Here is an 18,421-nt window from a genome sequence, read left to right as displayed (position 1 = left end):
TGCCCGGAGTCCCTCAAGGCTCTGGATGTTGTTGAACTGTCTTGGTTGACACACCTCTGCAACATCGCATGGACATCGGGGACAGTGCCTCTGGATTGGCAGACCAGGGTGGTGGTCCTCCTCTTTAAGAAAGGGGACCGGAGGGTATGTTCCAACTACAGAGGGATCACACTCCTCAGCCTCCCTGGAAAAGTCTATTCAGGAATCCTGGAGAGCTGGGTCCATCAGATAGCCGAACTTCGGATGCAGGAGAAACAGTGTGGTTTTCGTCCTAGTCGCGGAACAGTGGACCAGCTCTACACCCTTGGCAGGGTCCTGGAGGGTGCATGGGAGTTTGCCCAACCTGTCTACATGTGTTTTGTGGACTTGGAAAAGGCATTTGACCATGTCCCTCTGGGAATCCTTTGGGGGTGCTCTGGAAGTATGGGGTACCGGACCCCCTGATAAGGGGTGTTCAGTCCCTGTACAACCGGTGTCAGAGCTTGGTCTGCATTGCTGGCAGTAAGTCAAACCCGTTTCTGGTGAGAGTTGGACTCCGCCAGGGCTGCCCTTTGTCACCGATTCTGTTCATAACTTTTATGGACAGAATTCCTAGGTGCAGCCAGGGCGTTGAGGGGGTCCAGTTTGATGGGCTCAGGATTGGGTCACTGCTTTTTGCAGATGATGTTGTCTTGTTTGCTTCATCAGGCTGTGATCTTCAGCTCTCTCTGGATTGGTTTGCAGCCGAGTGTGAAGCTGCTGGGATGGGAATCAGCACCTCCAAATCCGAGACCATGGTCCTCACCTGGTAAAGGGTTGAGTGCCCTCTTAGGGTTGGGAGCGAGATCCTGCCCCAAGTGGAGGAGTTCAAGTATCTTGGTGGTCTTGTTCACAAGTGAAGGAAGAATGGAGCGGGAGATGGACAAGCGGATCGGTGCATGATGTGGGCTCTGCATCGGTCTGTTGTGGTTATAAAGCAGCTGAGCCGAAAGGCAAATCTGTCACGAATGAGATCGTGAATACAAGCGGCTGAAATGAGTTTCCACCGCAGGGTGTCTAAGCTTTCCATTAAAGATAGGGTGAGAAAGCTCTGTCACCCGAGAGGAGCTCAGAGTAGAGCCACTGCTCCTCCGCATAGAGAGGAGTCAGATGAGGTGGCTCGGGCATCTGATTAGGATGCCTCCTGGACGCCTCCCTGGTGAGGTGTTCCAGGCACGTCTAACCGGGAGGAGGCCCTGGGGAAGACCCAGGACACACTGGATGGACTATGTCTCTCAGCTGGCCTGGGAACACTTGGGAAGAGCTAGCAGAAGTGGCCAGGAAGAGGGAAGTCTGGGCATCTCTGCTCAAGCTGCTGCCCCCACGACCTGATCTTGGATAAGTGGAAGAGGGATGGATGGATGGATGGATGGATGGATGGATGGATATCCATCCATCCATTTTCCAACCCGCTGAATCTGAACACAGGGTCACGGGGGTCTGCTGGAGCCAATCCCAGCCAACACAGGGCACAAGGCAGGAACCACTCCCGGGCAGGTTGCCAACCCACCGCCGGACACACACAAACACACCCACACATCAAGCACACACTAAGGCCAATTTAGAATTGCCAATCCACCTAATCTGCATGTCTTTGGACTGTGGGAGGAAACTGGAGCGCCCAGAGGAAACCCACGCAGACACGGGGAGAGCATGCAAAATCCACGCAGGGAGGACCCGGGAAGCAAACCCAGGACCCCAGATCTCCCAACTGCGAGGCAGCAGCGCTACCCACTGCACCACCGTGCCGCCCATGGATGGATGTTTGATGTATAAATAAGTACCCGGCATGAATTCATTGCTTTCTTTGTTTTTTGTTTTTTTTTTGTTTCCCATCTTGTGTGGCCTGCTCAAAGTGCTCTAGTCTGCAGTCACCTGGGGTGCTGGAGGAAATGAGGAGGACTTGGAAACCTTTATTGATGACTGTGCTAACTGTATCAACTGTGCCCAGTGGAAGGTGGGGAACCAGCTGGCATTGGTCAGTCTGACTTTTACGATGCAGAAACTGTTTACCATTGGACTTAACTATTTGATTAGCTCACTCCTGTCTTCCGACTGTAGCCCTCCAGAGGTTTATTTTTCTCCTACTGAACCAATTTCAGGAGTTTTTTTGTTTTCCTCTTCTCCATGTCAGCTGGTCAACTAATCACATTCTGGGATCAAGAACTCCATCTACATCCAACATCTACTGAAACTACTATGGACTGTTTTATTTGCTTTTGTATCAGTTCATTAGATTTAACAACATCAGACTCTCTCTACCTAATGTGTTGGCATGTAAAACATGCCTAAGTCAAAGGCAGATATATACTGTATATATATTTATTTTTATATAGATGTAAATTAGATCTGGTTGGTCTCTTGCCCTCTTTTATGTATAAGGCTTTCAATTAGAGAACAATGTGAACCTGTTTCTGATAAGAGTGAAAGTCTGCACTTTCGTGTTTAAAATTTATTTAACAATGTCCAGGTTGCTTTTCTATTTAGAATGCTTACATCTATTAGAAATTGTCATAATATTAATTAATAATAATATCCAAATAACTATGGTATATCTTTATTGTTTTTGTTAATTAATCTGTGGAAAGCACCTTGGGTTGCATGTAAATGTATGATAAGGTGCTATATAAATAAAGATATTATAATATTATCACTGGTGTCAAGAGGTTAAGTTGAGAATCATGCTAAGAATCAACTAGAGAACTGTAACACAGATAAGGGGATGATGTAGCATTGCCAGTTCACCTAACCTGCATGTCTTTAGACTGTAGGAGGAAACTGGAGCAAACCCATGTGGACTCACAAACTCCATGCAGGGAGCACTCAGGACGCTCCCCTCCAGACTTCTTACTGCGAGGCAGTAGCTCTACCATGCACCTAATTAGTTGATTATTAACATATTTACATTAACTATGCCCACATGAAGTTGAGGAAAAAAAACTTGAGACTTATTTTAGTAACATATGCCCTCCAGGCATCCCTTAATTAAACTCTGGCTATGTCTTGAATACCTCAAGTTCACATTCACTGAAGATTTCATTTCCTCTGTTCTCCCATGGTTTGTAGTAAAGATGTCAGTCAGAGACATGGCCAAGTTTATACAGTGATTAGTAGTAAACATTCAAAAAAGGTGTATTTTAAGCCATAAATGGTTACTGGTAGGAGATGATGGGGAGTAGCCAAAAGCACGTGCGTATAGTTTAAGTTGATCTGAAATTTATAAAGGAACTTGGAATGGCACATAGCACATAGCACATGCAAAAATGAACGTAAGCAAAATTTTAGTATGGAATCTAAGCAATGTTTCGTACATGATGTCCCTGCACCTTATATGGAAATATACCTGCAGCCAACAGATGTCTTAACCCTAGTTGTGTATATTTAAATTTTTAATTTGAAAAATCTCAAGGTCGAAGACTCGTTTAGATAATCACTCTAAAAGACAATACACTATCTGACAAAATATTTTTATAGCTACAAACATTGGGCCACTCCTTTGAAAAACATATACAAGGATACATAGGAAGCACTGGAGACTTAAACTGAAAAAGAATATTTTGAGCAAAGGCATCACTGACTAGTGTAGGAACTGCATTGTCTCTAACCATAAGGTCCTAAAATGATAGGGCACACATCGGAAGAAAGACAAGTAAGGATCATTGGGACCTCTCTGCCCTCCATTTGAGACATTTTTATAAAGTGTTACTTCCGCAAAGCCTATAGCATTGTGAAGGACTGCTCCCACTGCTCCTTACTTGTCTTACTTCCATCTGTCAGAAGGTTCTGTAGCATCCAAAGCAATTCTGCCAGGTTGTGCAACAGCTTCTACCCCATGGCTGTCTGGATTCTGAACTCTGTGGTGCCCCCTGCCCTCAGATCTGCTCCTATTAGCTTCTATATATGCTGTACATCTGTTGCACTTATTACTACTGTTGATTTTTATTAATAGTTGTTGTTATGATTTATCATTATCTATTCACTTACCTATTATTTATCGATCCATTTATAGTGCAGTATAGTTCTATACATTCCTTGCACTTCTCCTCTTTTTATATATATGAGCCAAACCTCGCCTCATTTGATGTCTTTCAACTGAAGGTAGTAGGACTCAACATCAGTAGGAATGGCATTCTATCATAGAGGACACATTAATACTCTCATACCACTGGCACTTCAGAGAGAACAGTTTTTCTAAAACTGCCTTTTAACTACAGTGGAACCTACACGCACATAGGCAGAATATTAAAGCTCTATACAAATGAAACTTTGGCCAGAAATTTATCCAAATGTGATGGTTTTAACTACCCACCATAATGTCCCAAACAAACTCCACTGAACATCATACCTGGGCTTCGTCTTTAGCAGCAGCAGTGAAATTTATTATGATGGACTGTAGATCTGTCATATACTCAGCATATCCTCCAGGTTTGCTGTATTTTGCGGATTTCAGATTGTTAATCAAGTCCTTTTTAAGATCTGTTATTAATACAGTACATCTTTCCAATGACGTCTCATGCATCTTTTTCAATGTTTCTTCATTATATTCTTTTGTAGTCATCTACAAAAAAAACCAAACATCAACATTTGATAAAAGTCTATTATTGCGCCCCTCAATACTGCTGTATTTAGGGAATTTTTATGCAAAACAATGTCTGAATCTTGGCAAAAATATTTTGAAAAGCAGCTCTAAAGGACATAAATCCTTTTTTTGTGTAAAAAGATATCAGTTGGTGTGGGTGTTACCACGTTGTCTGTCTGCTACACTAATAGTGTAGCTCGCCTCCAGATTCTTCTGTAGTCTCCAAACAAAGATTAAATATGACCTAAGAAGGTGCCCTCTTCCAGTCTTTTTTGAATATCTACCCTACTGCCCTTTGCAGTGAAGGAACACATAGATTGTTTCACATGGCAGTGTTAAGTATTATACTTTTTAACAGTTATCTTGTGTGTATACAGTATTTTAATTCTTTTTAGAAGTACCTGGATGAGATATTGAAACAGCTTAGTGATTAGGTAAACAAACCAGCTTGATGGACTGAATGTTCTCCATTCATATGTCAAATTTTTTATGTTTCTATTGCATTTGTCAGTGGCTTGTTTGTCTTTTAATTAGAAAGTGATGGTATATGTCACAGGTCTTGAATGAATAACTTAATTTAATAAAGGAAGAACAGAAACTCACTGAATGCAAATGACAAGGACATCTGAAACTTCAATGGGGCATGTAGGGCCTTGTAGCTGAACTGCAGTTGGCTAATGAGTGTGATAGCCAAGGCCTGATCACAGATGTGACAGAGATTTGCTAAAGGTCTGGGACTTTGCTGTTCATGCAACAACCTAGCAATGAGAATATCATACAAATATGATAGGGCAATGCCATTAATGGACAACTGCCTATTGAATTTGGCCATGATTTACACAAAATTGTGGTGCCTAACAACAGGGCAATGTGATATCATTAAGTTTCTTTTGTTCCCGAATTACATCAGAGTTTTGTTTTTTGAGGACAGTCAACTGCTTTCAACCAAAAGTCAGCCTCTGACATCACAAAAGAGAAAGCACACAAAAAAGCAAGCAAAAAAGAAAGACTCATCTTTTCTCATTCACAAAAATCCATGCAAAGTATTCCAAGCTTGCTTATAATATTTCCAGTAATAATCTATTATTACAAAATGTGAACTTGTGTGCCTTTGAGCATAAAATCTTTTCTTAATGATGTCAAAGCAAGGTTTAAAGCTAATTTGTTTGAGGTGAGTGACTGTTCTGGAACAACAACTCAGATGTTATTCTAGGAATAATGGAAACCTGACCAAATCAGATCCACTGTTACAGTGGCAAGAATCTAAACAGGTTTTAATTTACAAACCCATAGAAATTTGTTTTTACTTTGACATTTTACAGTTTTTCTTGACAAACAACATAATAAAATCCTATTTAACTATATTAAGCTTATATATTGTAATAAAGTAAAAAGTGAAAAGTCCACAACGTGCATAAAATCATTATACAGGTCATTAAAATGGTCATTCTCACAAAGCCTTGCCCATAAATAATTGACAGTAACAACTTTGTCTTGTATTAAACCTCACCTGATTTATTTTACAAAATATATATGTGAATAGTCTCTCTCGTGAATTTAAGGGAACATCAATGAAAGTTGCTAAGAATTAGGGGAATCATTCTTTAAAAAACAGCAACAAATACACTACAAAATCAGCATTCAATAGAATACCAGTAAAGAAAAAGTTATAATGTGATGTGGTAAGATTTTCCAGTGCTTCTCTAAGACATTTTCCCCAAAAATACAAAAACATCAAATCCAACTACAATTTTTCACTACACTCTGTCCTTAGCAGAATTTACCAGTTCTTTGTAAGGAATTCCCAGATCTGCCAAGCCAATCAATACATATAATTCCTCCACCATGTCACCTGAAATAGCAATACTGGGACACAATCCTGGAGCTAGGTGTTGGAGTGTTCTTTTGTGACAGTGTGATGACACACACAGCCCAGTCAGGCTCAAGCCAAATAAGCAGCTTGGAGCTATCATGTAGACTCAATACCTGCAAGGCTAAGGGTGAGAGTTAGTTGGAGTCTCATTCACGTCACAGGCAAGAGAGGGATGGATTCAAGCATACTAGACCTTAGAGATGGAAACTGTTTTTAGGTCATAAAAAAATTTCAGAAATTTTCTAATGGCATTTAGCTATTTGTTCCACAATGCGTCAATCAATGAAATATGTAAGCAATAGTTTTAAATAGAAAACGTAATGGTAAACCAGTAAACGATGATCATCAAACAGTCAATACTGGTTTTGATGCAGTTCTAACCAGTGTAAGGCACAGCCGGCAGCCCAACCTGGCTGAGACACCCAAGGAATGGAAGAATGGTAGAAAGCAGCTTTTTTAGGGCACTGCCTCACCCAAAATGCTAGATGGCAGCCCCCTGGGTTGCAGCAGTGCCTCAGATTCCCACAGGGCTCCATGGGGGTTGGAGTTTGGCACAGCCCTACTGGTTTCTGTGGGCACCACCAGGGGGTGTTACAGGGATGGCTGAGCCCTTTGGTGAAGCACTTCCGCCACTTCCGGAAGTGCTACAGGAAGATGATCAAGGGACGCCTGGAGCTCTTCTGGGTGCCCTATAAAAGGAGCCAGCTGCCACTATTCCAGGAGCCAAAGTCAGGAGGAAGAGGACGAAGCTTGCCAGACAAGGAGGTGAAAGAGAGAGAGAAAAGGAAGAAGAAAGAAAGGAAAAGAAAGTGCTGTGTGCTGTAGACTATGAGGGAAGAGGGAGAAACGCTTCCCCACATATAATAATGTGTGTGTGTGGCTGAACTTATGTCCTGGTGTCTGTTGTGTCAGGTGTTTGGGGAGCTGTGTAGTTCGTGGTGACCACACCAGTGATTACATTTAGTATATTTTTTTACCTTTCTGTATTATAAACAAAATTTGCCCTCTGTTCTATTCTTGCCTTACCCAACCAAACAAGGCCATAATCTTTGTAATACAGAGAATAGACTAAGGGAAATCATGCAGAAGAATGAGAAAACAGTCTTCACACATTGCAGTATGCTGAAATTGTTCCTCTGGGATCCTATATGGTAGCTCATAAGCCTTAACAGAACTGACAATAAAGAGCAACCATATTGTTAGACTAGGAGTGGTAGGAACCTAGCATAATTCTTCTGAGTTAGCACATAGAAGCAGAGGTATCCTTCCATGGGTGAGAGCGAGAGTGTGATATGAAAGGAAAGAAGAGAAGAAACAGGCAGAACAAGAGCTGCTTTGGACAGGGAATCCTTTAAGAGGTATTCATAGCTCACGGTGCAGGAACACTATGTGTGGCTAATGGTAAAGAGACAAGATGTTCACTATTTCATTGAAGAGTTCTGTGTTTTAGCTCTAATGTATGCTTCCCCAAATAACCTTAATAATATATTCAATTGTACCATATTTTAGATATGACTAACTTATCATTGCAGGTAGAATGTCTTGGTAGTTGGACATTAGTTCACTATGTTTAATCACAATCAACCAACATTTATTTATATAGAACATTTTCGTACAAAGGATGTACCTCAGAGTTCTTTACAAGATGTCAAAGAAGTAGTTTCAGGCAAAAAAAAAAAAACAACAGATAAGAATCATAATGAATAAATAGAATATAAATAAATATTGCACCCTTCCATAAGAGTGATATATAATTAAGAAGAGTAAGTCATTAAATAAAGAATTGTATTTCAAGTTTCCAAATGACAGTCATCTGATAATGTCAGATTTCCAGGATGGAACGAAAAAAACTTAAAAAGTTAAGTTAATCTTGAGAAAAAAACAAAATCAACAGGGTTCCAGGCCGAAAGACTGCCCAGACCCTACAAGGCATTCCGCCTAACATACATTTGCTTTAGTAGTTCTTGATTGTTTTATAATCACATCATTTATATTTAAAACAGACAAAATCTGACCAATCTTGTAGCCAGTGATTGCAAAGTTCACAGTTATGTCTACACATGCAATGGTGAGATAGCTTACTTAGCTCAGGAATGAATCCTGCAAAAGATATTTCCATGTGAAAAGTAAAGACTTCAGACAGAATATGAGAAGTCAAACACCTCCAGCACAGAAAATTTTTTTTTTAATGTTTTTATAAATTATAGTGCTGTTGTATACTAAATATGTGCTCTCAAAGCCATCTGGGAGAGACTTGAGGACTCTAGATGTCTCAAAATCAATTCTGTTTTTTTCAGGAAGGCATACAACTGCAGCAGACAGGACATGCTCTGGAGGGATGCTGGATATGGCAGGAGGCTTTAAAGGGGAAAGAGAGAGCTGCCTCTTTAACTTAATCTAAAGATATAGGAGTAGAAACTGAATAAACCTAGCATGTCTGAATTTAAATATCTAGCTAACAGTTTATCTCTTCGCTTGTAAAGTGCTTTCTCACAGGTGCTATGCTTGCATAAACAGTAGAATTAAGCAAAAGTATGTTCACACTTGCAGAACAAGAAATAACTTAGAGTCTCACAAAATGTAACATAGGTCATTACAGAATTCTTTAAAACACCTAACAGATAATACAAGAAGTATTTTCAGAGGTTATATGGAGAACATATTGAGTATGAAATAATGCATATTTTATATATACTGTAACTACAAGAATGAGTAACTTTAAAGATGCTTTTTCATTAGCACTGACATTTTGATTGCCAATCCTTCTTTTCTGAAGGTTCCTCAAATCACAAGTAACATTTCACCACTCACTTGCTTCCTGCACAGTAAACCCTTTGTAACCAATCCAAGGTAGCCAATACATATGACTGTTTTTAACCTGAGTTGTCATGAAGACTACAAGACTATCCTTTTAAAGGATTGTCTTTTTAATTGGTTTTGCTTTTTGCCATACTTGCTTTTTGTGAAAAGCAGAATAAAAAAGTGTATTGGAACAAAGATGAATTGTAAGCACCGATAAGCAGGTTATAAAACTATTTAGCAAATAAAATTATCCAAAGAGATGTTTATGAGGAAGAAACTGCTTAAGGAACTTAAAGATTAAACACAATCTATCAATATGTTCCATATATTATTTCAAACAAAAATATACTACTCAAAAAAATTAAAGGAACACTTTTTAATCAGAGTATAGCATCAAGTCAATGACACTTCTAAGATATTGATCTGGTCAGTGAAGTGGCAGAGGGGGTTGTTAATCAGTTTCAGCTGCTTTAGTGTTAATGAAATTAACAAACATTGCACTAGAGGGGCAACAATGAGATGACCCCCAAAACAGGAATGGTTTAACAGTTGGAGGCCACTGAAATTTTTCCCTCCTCATCTTTCTGACTGTTTTTTCACTAGTTTTGCATTTGGCTACGGTCAGTGTCACTACTCGTAGTATGAGGCGATACCTGGACCCCTACAGAGGTTGCATAGGTAGTCCAACTTCTCCAGGATGGCACATCAATATGTACCATTGCCAGAAGGTTTGCTGTGTCTCCCAGCACAGTCTCAAGGGCATGGAGGAGATTCCAGGAGACAGGCAGTTACTCTAGGAGAGTTGGACAGGGTCGTAGAAGATTCTTAACCCATCAGCAGGACCGGTGTCTGCTCCTTTGGGCAAGGAGGAACAGAATAAGCACTGCCAGAATCCTACAAAATGACCTCTGACAGGCCACTGGTGTGAATGTCTCTGACCAAACAATCAGAAACAGACTTCATGAGGGTGGCCTGATTGTCTGATGTCCTCTAGTGGGCCCTGTGCAAAACTGTCCGGCACCATGGAACTCGGTTGGCATTTGCCATAGAATACCAGAATTGGCAGGTCCACCACTGGTGCCGTGTACTTTTCACAAATGAGAGAAGGTTCGCCCTGAGCACATGTGGCAGACATGAAAGGGTCTGGAGAAGCTGTGAAGAATGTTGTGCTGCCTGTAAAATCATTCAGCATGACTGGTTTGGTGGTGGGTCAGTGATGTCTGGGGAGGCATATCCATGGAGGGACACATAGGCCTCTACAGGCTAGACAACAGCACCTTGACTGCCATTAGGTAGTTCTTGGACCCACTGTCAGACCCTATGCTGGTGCAGTGGGTCCTAGGTTCCTTCTGGTGCATGACAATGCCCGGCCTCATGTGGCTAGAGTATGGAGGCAGTCCCTGGAGGATGAAGGAATTGATGCAATTGACTGGCCCCCACGCTCACCTGACCTAAATCCAATACAACACCTCTGGGACATTATGTTTCGGTCCATCTGATGCCACCAGGTTGCACCTCAGACTGTCCAGGAGTTCAGTGATGCCCTGGTAGGAGGAGATCCCCCAGGACACCATCTATCGTCTCATTAGGAGCATGCACCCACATTGTTAGGCATGCATACAAGCACATGGGGGCCATACAAACTACTGAGTACGATTTTGAGTTGCTGCAATGAAATTTCATCAAAGTGGACCAGCCTGCCACATCATTTTTTCACTTTGATTTTCAGGGTGTCTTTGAATTCAGCCCTCTGTAGGTCAATAATTTTCATTTCCATTAAACAATGTGGCATCCTTTCGTTCCTAACACATTACCCAGTCCATATCAGTAGAGATATCCAGCATGATTTTTTTCCCATTGAGATCTGATGTGTTTTCAAACTGTTCCTTTAATTTTCTGAGCAGTTTATTAATTTAAGGGGTTAAGTATAAAACTTGCAGAGGTTTTAGAGGTACCTTACCATTAACTTAACAAGGTATTCTTGGCTATCTTTTAGGAAGGAATTCTTCAAAAAGATTTGAAGAGCTGTTTTGTATAAAAGTTTTTGTAAACCAGTGAGGGCATCACGGGAACTGGAAGTGAAATTTTCAAGCCCTTTTCTGTAGAAATCCAGGGATTTTTCTAGGGCAACCTGGTTAGCTTTTTCAGCCACTTGGGTAACTGCACTTTCCACACAGAACTTCTGTGTGCTGTTAAGTTCTGCTATATAACTCTCAACGAGTGGTCCAAAAGCTGGAAAAAAAGAAAAAGAGAAAAGAGCTGTAACAGTTTTGGCCTTGACCAAAATGTAAAGCTTATAAAGCAATAATGCAAAGTTACAATGAAGCCCAGTTCTATCAGTAAATGTAACTGATTTTTTATACTAATTACATTCACATTCATACATTCGCTAATGTATTATATTTAATAATGTGCAGGCATTTGTTTATCACTGCAAATACAGAGTTAGCATTTTTTTTTCCACTCTACCCTGTTTCATTCCACATGAGAAAAACAAGTGCGTTAGGCAATGGTCAACTCTAAATTGATCCAAAAATGATTGTGTGTAGCTGTATACAGTAGATAAGTGTGCCTTGTAAAGGACTGCTGTTTCATCATTCAGGTCAAGTAAATTGTCCATGGCTGCATTTCGATATGTGCCTTTGGTTGCAAGGGTTGGATCAGGATATTTTTCTGTAGTGGACAAAGTGGGTTCAATAAATGACTGAATACATTTGAAACAACCATGTGCCATCAACACTGGTGCAGCCAATTGGTTTTAGAAGTCAAAGAATTAGGTGAATTAATATCATCTGTCTGTAGTCAAGGGTTTTCCGTTGACTGCCATATCAATGCCTCTAATCTGGAAGGTCCAACTTGTAATGAGTGAGCATAGTGGCCTAGCCTATACAATGGAGACAAAAGAACACTCCAAGCAACTCCATGAAAATGTGATAGAAAAGCACAAATTAGGGAATGGAGACAAGAAAATGTCCAGGTCACTGAGTATCCCCTGGAGTCATCCATTAAGAAATGAAAAGAGTATGACACAGCTGTTAATCTGCCTAAAATGGGCTCTTCACAAAAACTGAGTGATCGTGCAAGAGGAAGACTTATGAAGGAGGAAACCAAGAGGTCTATGATAACTCTGAAGGAGTCACAAGCTGTTGTGACTGGAGAGACTAACTGTTGCCTGGGTGCTTCATCTTTCCCAGCTTAATGGGAGAGTGGCAAAAAAGCCACTGTTGAAAAAACACACATTACATCTCAAATAGAGTTTGCCAGAAGGTACATGGGAGACTCTGAAGTCAAATGGAAAAGGTACTCTGGTCTGATAAAACCAAAATTCACTATCAGACTAAACACCACATTTAGTGTAAGTCAAATTGTGCACATTAACAAAAACACATCATCCCCACTGTGAAGCATGGTGGTGGCAGCATCATACTCAGGGAATGCTTTTCTGCAGCAGGCCCTGGAAGTCTTGTGAGGTCAGAGGATAAATGAATCCTGCAAAATAACAAGAAATCCTGGAGAAAAACCTGATGCAGTCTCCAAGAAACATGCACCTTGTGAGAAGGTTTGTTTTCCAGCAAGACAAAGACCCCAAGCATGAAGTGAAAGATATATTGGACTGGCTTAAAAACAACAATGTTAGCTGAGTCAGAGTCCAGATCTCAATCCATTTGGAAATTTGTGGACTTGAAAAAGGCTATTCACCCATGATCCCCATAAAATATAACAAGAGTTTGAGCAGTTTTGCAAAGAAGAATGGGGAAAATTTTTAATATCCAGATGTGTAAAACTGATAGAGACCTGTACATTCAGACGCAAGGTTGTCATGGCTGGTAAATGTTCATCTACTAAATACTGACGTGAATACTTATGCGATCAGTTATTTTGCGTTTGATTTTTGTAATTAACATAGACCACTTTGCAGAGATCTGTTTTTACTTTGACAGCAAAGAGTCTTTTTCTTTTGATTAGTGCCAAAAACTTCAAATTAGGGTTTTCCTTTGTGATTTGAAGATGTATTGCAATAAAATGTGAGAACTTCCAAGAGGGTGAATTTTGTATAGGTACTGTAGAAAGCAGAATACCTTATATAACAAAATAATGCTTAGTGTAAAAATGACAGACATTTTGGGGTAAATAAGCTATATAAATTAAAATGAAGCCAGGTGCTTCTACACAGGGATGGGCAATAAGATCACTAATCAATTAATATACAATTCCATCATGCTTAGGGTAATGTATGAATATACTGGATAGACCCATTTGCTCACAGAAGCTGTTTGAGTCACTTTGAGAGAAGACACTTTTTAGACAAATTTCGCTGAAGTTTCAGAGGCAAAGACTGATTAAAGTAATACTGAGGCATCATCATATAGATGCAACTCTGAATGGTAGCACAAACTCTTTGCTATAGCATCCATGCATTCATTTCAGACAAAAGAAATACCTAGGTAAAATGCTCTAAAGAAAATTGTCGTCTGTTCAGGTGAATATCCTGTCACCTTTTCAGTAAGCCATTACATTCATGTGTGGTATACACCAAAACAAGTCTAGAGGCCCAAGTGCTTTTCCCATAGTGATGGCTCTGTTCTGGAATGGAGTGTATTTTCTTCATATGGTTAAGTTTCACTTAATTTCTTAAGGGTCAAGGCCATAAATACAAAACAATTTTGAGTGATCACTATTCTGAAGCATTTTCATCCTGATGGTATTAGAATTTTACAGGATGACAAAGGCCATCCATCCACAATTAATAGGTTGTAAATGAATGGCTGAAAAGCATAGCAATGATACAAACCATAAGCTATTTCTGCCTTAGTCACTAGATATCAACTCAATTTGTGTACTTATGTGAAATTCTGGAGTGGCAATTTGACATTTTTCATCATCAAAGCATCAAATGATGGAATTTCTCATGGAATAATGCCGTCACAATGTCCCATACTACTTCAAAACTTTATTTTACATAAATATAAAAATTATAAATACAAATTAGTGAAGCTTGTTGTCTTTTGAAGGTCACTGGACATTTTCCAGGAATTTAAACCCTTGGACTTTGTGTTTGATCATTTAATTTATGATTACTTTGTAGCTGTCTGTGACAATATTAAAAACTAAATTACTATGAAAGTTTACGTTCAATAATAAATAAAGTTTAATTCAACAGTTGTGATTATAACTTACATTATTCATATTCTCTAATTTATTCTAGTTATTTTGCTTATGTTTGCTAATTCAAATCACATGTTTTCATGTTTTACTTTTGGTACTGTTTTCAGTGTTGCATTTTTTTGGAAGGCTTTTCAAGCTGCTATCAATGTGTGAAGAGTACTAAATAGTAACAGTACCTAATTTGACTTAGTATCTTTCCACTAGATGGCAATACTGGATAATAAATGCAGTGCAGTTCAAACCTCAGATTACACAAAGCAATACATAGCCATGCACATCACCAGCTTAACAAGTTCCTTACACTATTGAAACAGCATTGTCTTATGAAGTATGCTCAGTTTATTCCTGCTCAGACATGCGATTATTTGGCTGAGCTTATGGGGGCTACATTAAACGAGACACAGGGAATTATGGTTAAGGGTGCCAGAGGTTTAATGTATTTGACTGTTCCCTCCACAGTCCACAAGTCACCAACCTGAAAGAAGAACAGTGACTGTAGGTGGACTCCACCCTTTGATAGTCAACTGTCCAACTGGACAAATTTTCCCAGTTCCTTTCTTCATCATTGCTGAACAGATAAGGCATCTGCTTGTAAAGCTTCAGACATTATCAGTACTTATCTGCAATGGTATGCTAACCTACTCTTCACAGCAAGTCATCTTAAAGTAAATGCTGTTTGCTCATGTGGGACCCACGACACTTTCTCAGTGAGAGAGAGAGAGTCAAACCCTGTATATGTAGGTCTTAAAAGGTTATACTGTAAGTTTTGTTATTTTTAGTTGTAATTGTGCTGTGCAACATTACCCTGTGTCATCCTGTGTATTCTTCATTTAATTATTCCCTTTTCCTTTTTTATAATTTGTCTGCCTTGGCTCATTTGTTGGGTGTAGGGGTCAGCTCAAGAGTACCAACTAAGGTGCACAGCCCTGAAAACATATTTGAATCAATGGTGACAGACACAGCACAATATTATACCACAGTAAAGGAAATCCACATGTGGCCTATGATAGTGCAGGATGCCTGTAGAATGCCAGTTCTCCTACATTATACAAACTTTACCCCCAGAGGTTTACTTTTCCCTGGAATTCTCTTTGCTGGAGGTCCTCTTCTCTTCTTTATTATTAATGGAAATGTACATTTGTGCTGCTGTTTTGCAATAGAAGTGTAAGTGCCCCAAATCAGGCTTCAGTGAAGGACATTTTATAACAGTGACCTCAATTTATATGTATGCTTTACATATTAAGGGCTAGGGATCGACCAGTTAAGGAAACACCTCCCAGGATCATTCAATAAGGACACTTTCAAATCCCCAGACCACATTAAGTGGGGTTATGGCCTCACAGTGGAGCACTGTTAACTTTGTGGAGGGGTATTCCACAAAGTGCGCTGGTGAAATGGAGATTTAGCTCAGTGAGCTTAGCTTGAATAATCCTCATTTTCCAATCAAGGTTCAGTCGGTTTCATGAATGCAAAGTGTTTCTAGTTAACTGAAGACAGGTTTTGGCAATCCACAATTTTGCACACACTTGTGAGGTCTAAGCAGCCCTGACAACAAATTATTGATTCCTTCTCTTATAGTTCAGAAAGCACAGAGGAGAGTGCAATAACTGAAGATTGAGAACCTGTGACTTTACATGTAAAACTGATCGAATGAATGATGTATTATGGGACAGCTTGGAAAAGTTTACAGTTTTGATTGTCTTAAAATAGGAGGACATGCAACAGAGACAGTGGTGGTCTTTTAGCAGTTGATTGAGAAATAAAAGTTGATCGATATTAGCACAAAAAAAAAAAGTGTATCCACTATAAAGAAAGCAAAAGAGACTGCGTGGCAATCCATAGTAGACGAAAGTTGAAGTACATTATGGTTCTGAATTTGTGCATTGCAGAATTAAAAGTTAACACCATTATTCAAATTAAAAAAAAAAGTTTCCTTTGTATTGCCCAGTTTGACTGTAAACATAACAGGTTTGTGAGTGTCATTCTTCAAGCAATTAAAATGTTAGTGGCAATATAAAGTGTTTTTGGCATCAACTGAAAATTATATACAAGAACATAATTTACTTCACAATTATTAGAATGGTACATTTAGTACATGTAAACATATAATGCACATTTAGTAACCAAAAAAAGATGCAGCTTCTGTCACAGATGCAATGCTTCTATGTCACTTGGGCTGAAGGAGTCTGCTCTCATCAGAATGCATTATTGTGCAATATGATTGGTCAGTGTCACTAAAAAGGAATCTTTTATCTGTGGCACCCCTGCAAGAGAACCACCTCTTTCAACCCTCGCAAACATATGCAGTTTTTAATATCTGGAAAAGATTTGGGATTAAATTGCTTAGAGATCTTTATATAGACAACATATTTGCATCCTATGAACAATTACATTCCAAATTTAAACTTTCCAGCTACACATTTCTTTCACTATCTTCAAATTAGGAACTTTGTTAAACAAAACCTGCCCGATTTTCCTCATCTTGCACCCTCCTCCATGCCGGAAAAAATATTGCTCAATTTCAAGGACTTAAACACCATCTCTGCAACATAAAATTGTTTTACAGTCCCTCCCTTTCAAAGATCCAAGAGGACAATGTGAAAAAGATCTCTTAATCAATATATCAGAAAAGGAGTGGAAAGTAGCAATACAGAGAATTCATTCGACCTCCATATGCGCAAAGCATACAATTATTCAATTCAAAATTATATATCGAGCACATCTGTCTCACTTAAAACTGTCCAAAATGTTTCCAGGGCAAGATCCAACCTGCAAACGCTGAAATCAAGTCCCAGCCTCACTGGATCACATGTTTTGGGCTTGCACCAAATTAACATCATTTTGGACCAAAATTTTTAAGTGCCTCTCAGACAGCCTTCGTGTCACAATCAATGTTCCCTCTAAGGAGTAGCATATAGTGAGCAAAAAACATTGTTCATGAGCGACATTTTGTTTAAGCCAAAAATTTATGAGCACCAACTCCGACGGTCGGAGTGAGCGATCGTACGATAAGTACGAGCGACGCCGTCGGAATGAGCGATCGTGCAGGAAGTATGAGCGACGCTCTGAATTCGTGTGAGCGATCGCTCACGCGCTCAGCTTAGAGGGAACATTGGTCACAATCCCTCCTAACCCATTAACAGCTGTGTTCGGTGTTCTTCCAGATGGGTTTAAAGTGGAGAAGGACAAACAAACTGTAATTGCATTCACTACACTTTTGGCATTGCTGGCCAAGAGGGAAAAGTGTCATAACACGCAGTGCATTATAACTTGCTGCGTAGTACAGACTGGTCTGGATGCTTATGCTATCGTCTGACCACCATTAAAAATGCCTACAACGGGTACATAAGCACCAGGACTGGACCATGGAGCAATGAATGAATTTTGCATGATGAATTAGATTTTCTTTAAGATCATGCCAGGTGCATGTGCATCATTTACCTGGGGAAGAGATGACAACAGGAGTCACTATAGGAAGAAGGGAAGCCAGTGGAGACAGTGTGATGCTCTGGGTCATCCCTATGGATATTACTTTGACACATACCACCTAACTAAAGATTGTTGCTGACCACTTACAACCTTTAACAGCAGCAGAATCCCCTGATGGCAGTGACATCTTTCAGCAAGATGATTTGCCCTGCCGCAAACAAAAATTGCTCAGAAAAATTTTAAGGAACTTGACAAAGAATTGAAGGTGTTGACTTGGCCTCCAATTTCACAGATCGTAAGCTGATCAAGCATCTGTAGGATGTGCTGGGAATAAAAAGTCCGATCCATGGATGCCCCACAACCTACAGGACTTAAAGGATCTGCTGCCACCATCTTGGTGTTATATACCATACAACACCTTCAGAGGTCTTGCAGTGTTCATATCTCAGCACGCCAGAGCTGTTTTGGAGGTACAAGGGGAACTAACACAATATTAGACTGTTGGTCTTAATGTTATGGCTGATTGGTGTATGCTACTATTATTTTACAATTAT

At 39.8% G+C, this 18,421-nt stretch overlaps 1 protein-coding gene across 3 annotated transcripts in view; it reads right to left on the bottom strand.

Annotated features, from left to right (window-relative positions):
* Positions 1-18,421, bottom strand: part of LOC114660652 (guanylate-binding protein 1-like) — a 75,657-nt gene that overhangs the window by 16,114 nt on the left and 41,122 nt on the right. For all 3 annotated transcript variants that reach the window (XM_028813486.2, XM_028813487.2, XM_028813488.2), the window contains exons 8-9: positions 11,233-11,504; positions 4,364-4,576 (exon numbers count right to left, since the gene is read on the bottom strand). In XM_028813486.2, the coding sequence (XP_028669319.1) occupies positions 4,364-4,576; positions 11,233-11,504 (485 nt within the window). The remainder of the gene's footprint in view (positions 1-4,363; positions 4,577-11,232; positions 11,505-18,421) is intronic.

This window comes from Erpetoichthys calabaricus, chromosome 11 (assembly GCF_900747795.2).
Source record: "Erpetoichthys calabaricus chromosome 11, fErpCal1.3, whole genome shotgun sequence".
NCBI lineage: Eukaryota > Metazoa > Chordata > Cladistia > Polypteriformes > Polypteridae > Erpetoichthys > Erpetoichthys calabaricus.
Note: the sequence above shows the minus strand (reverse complement) of the source record. Positions and strands in the feature narration are given on the sequence as shown.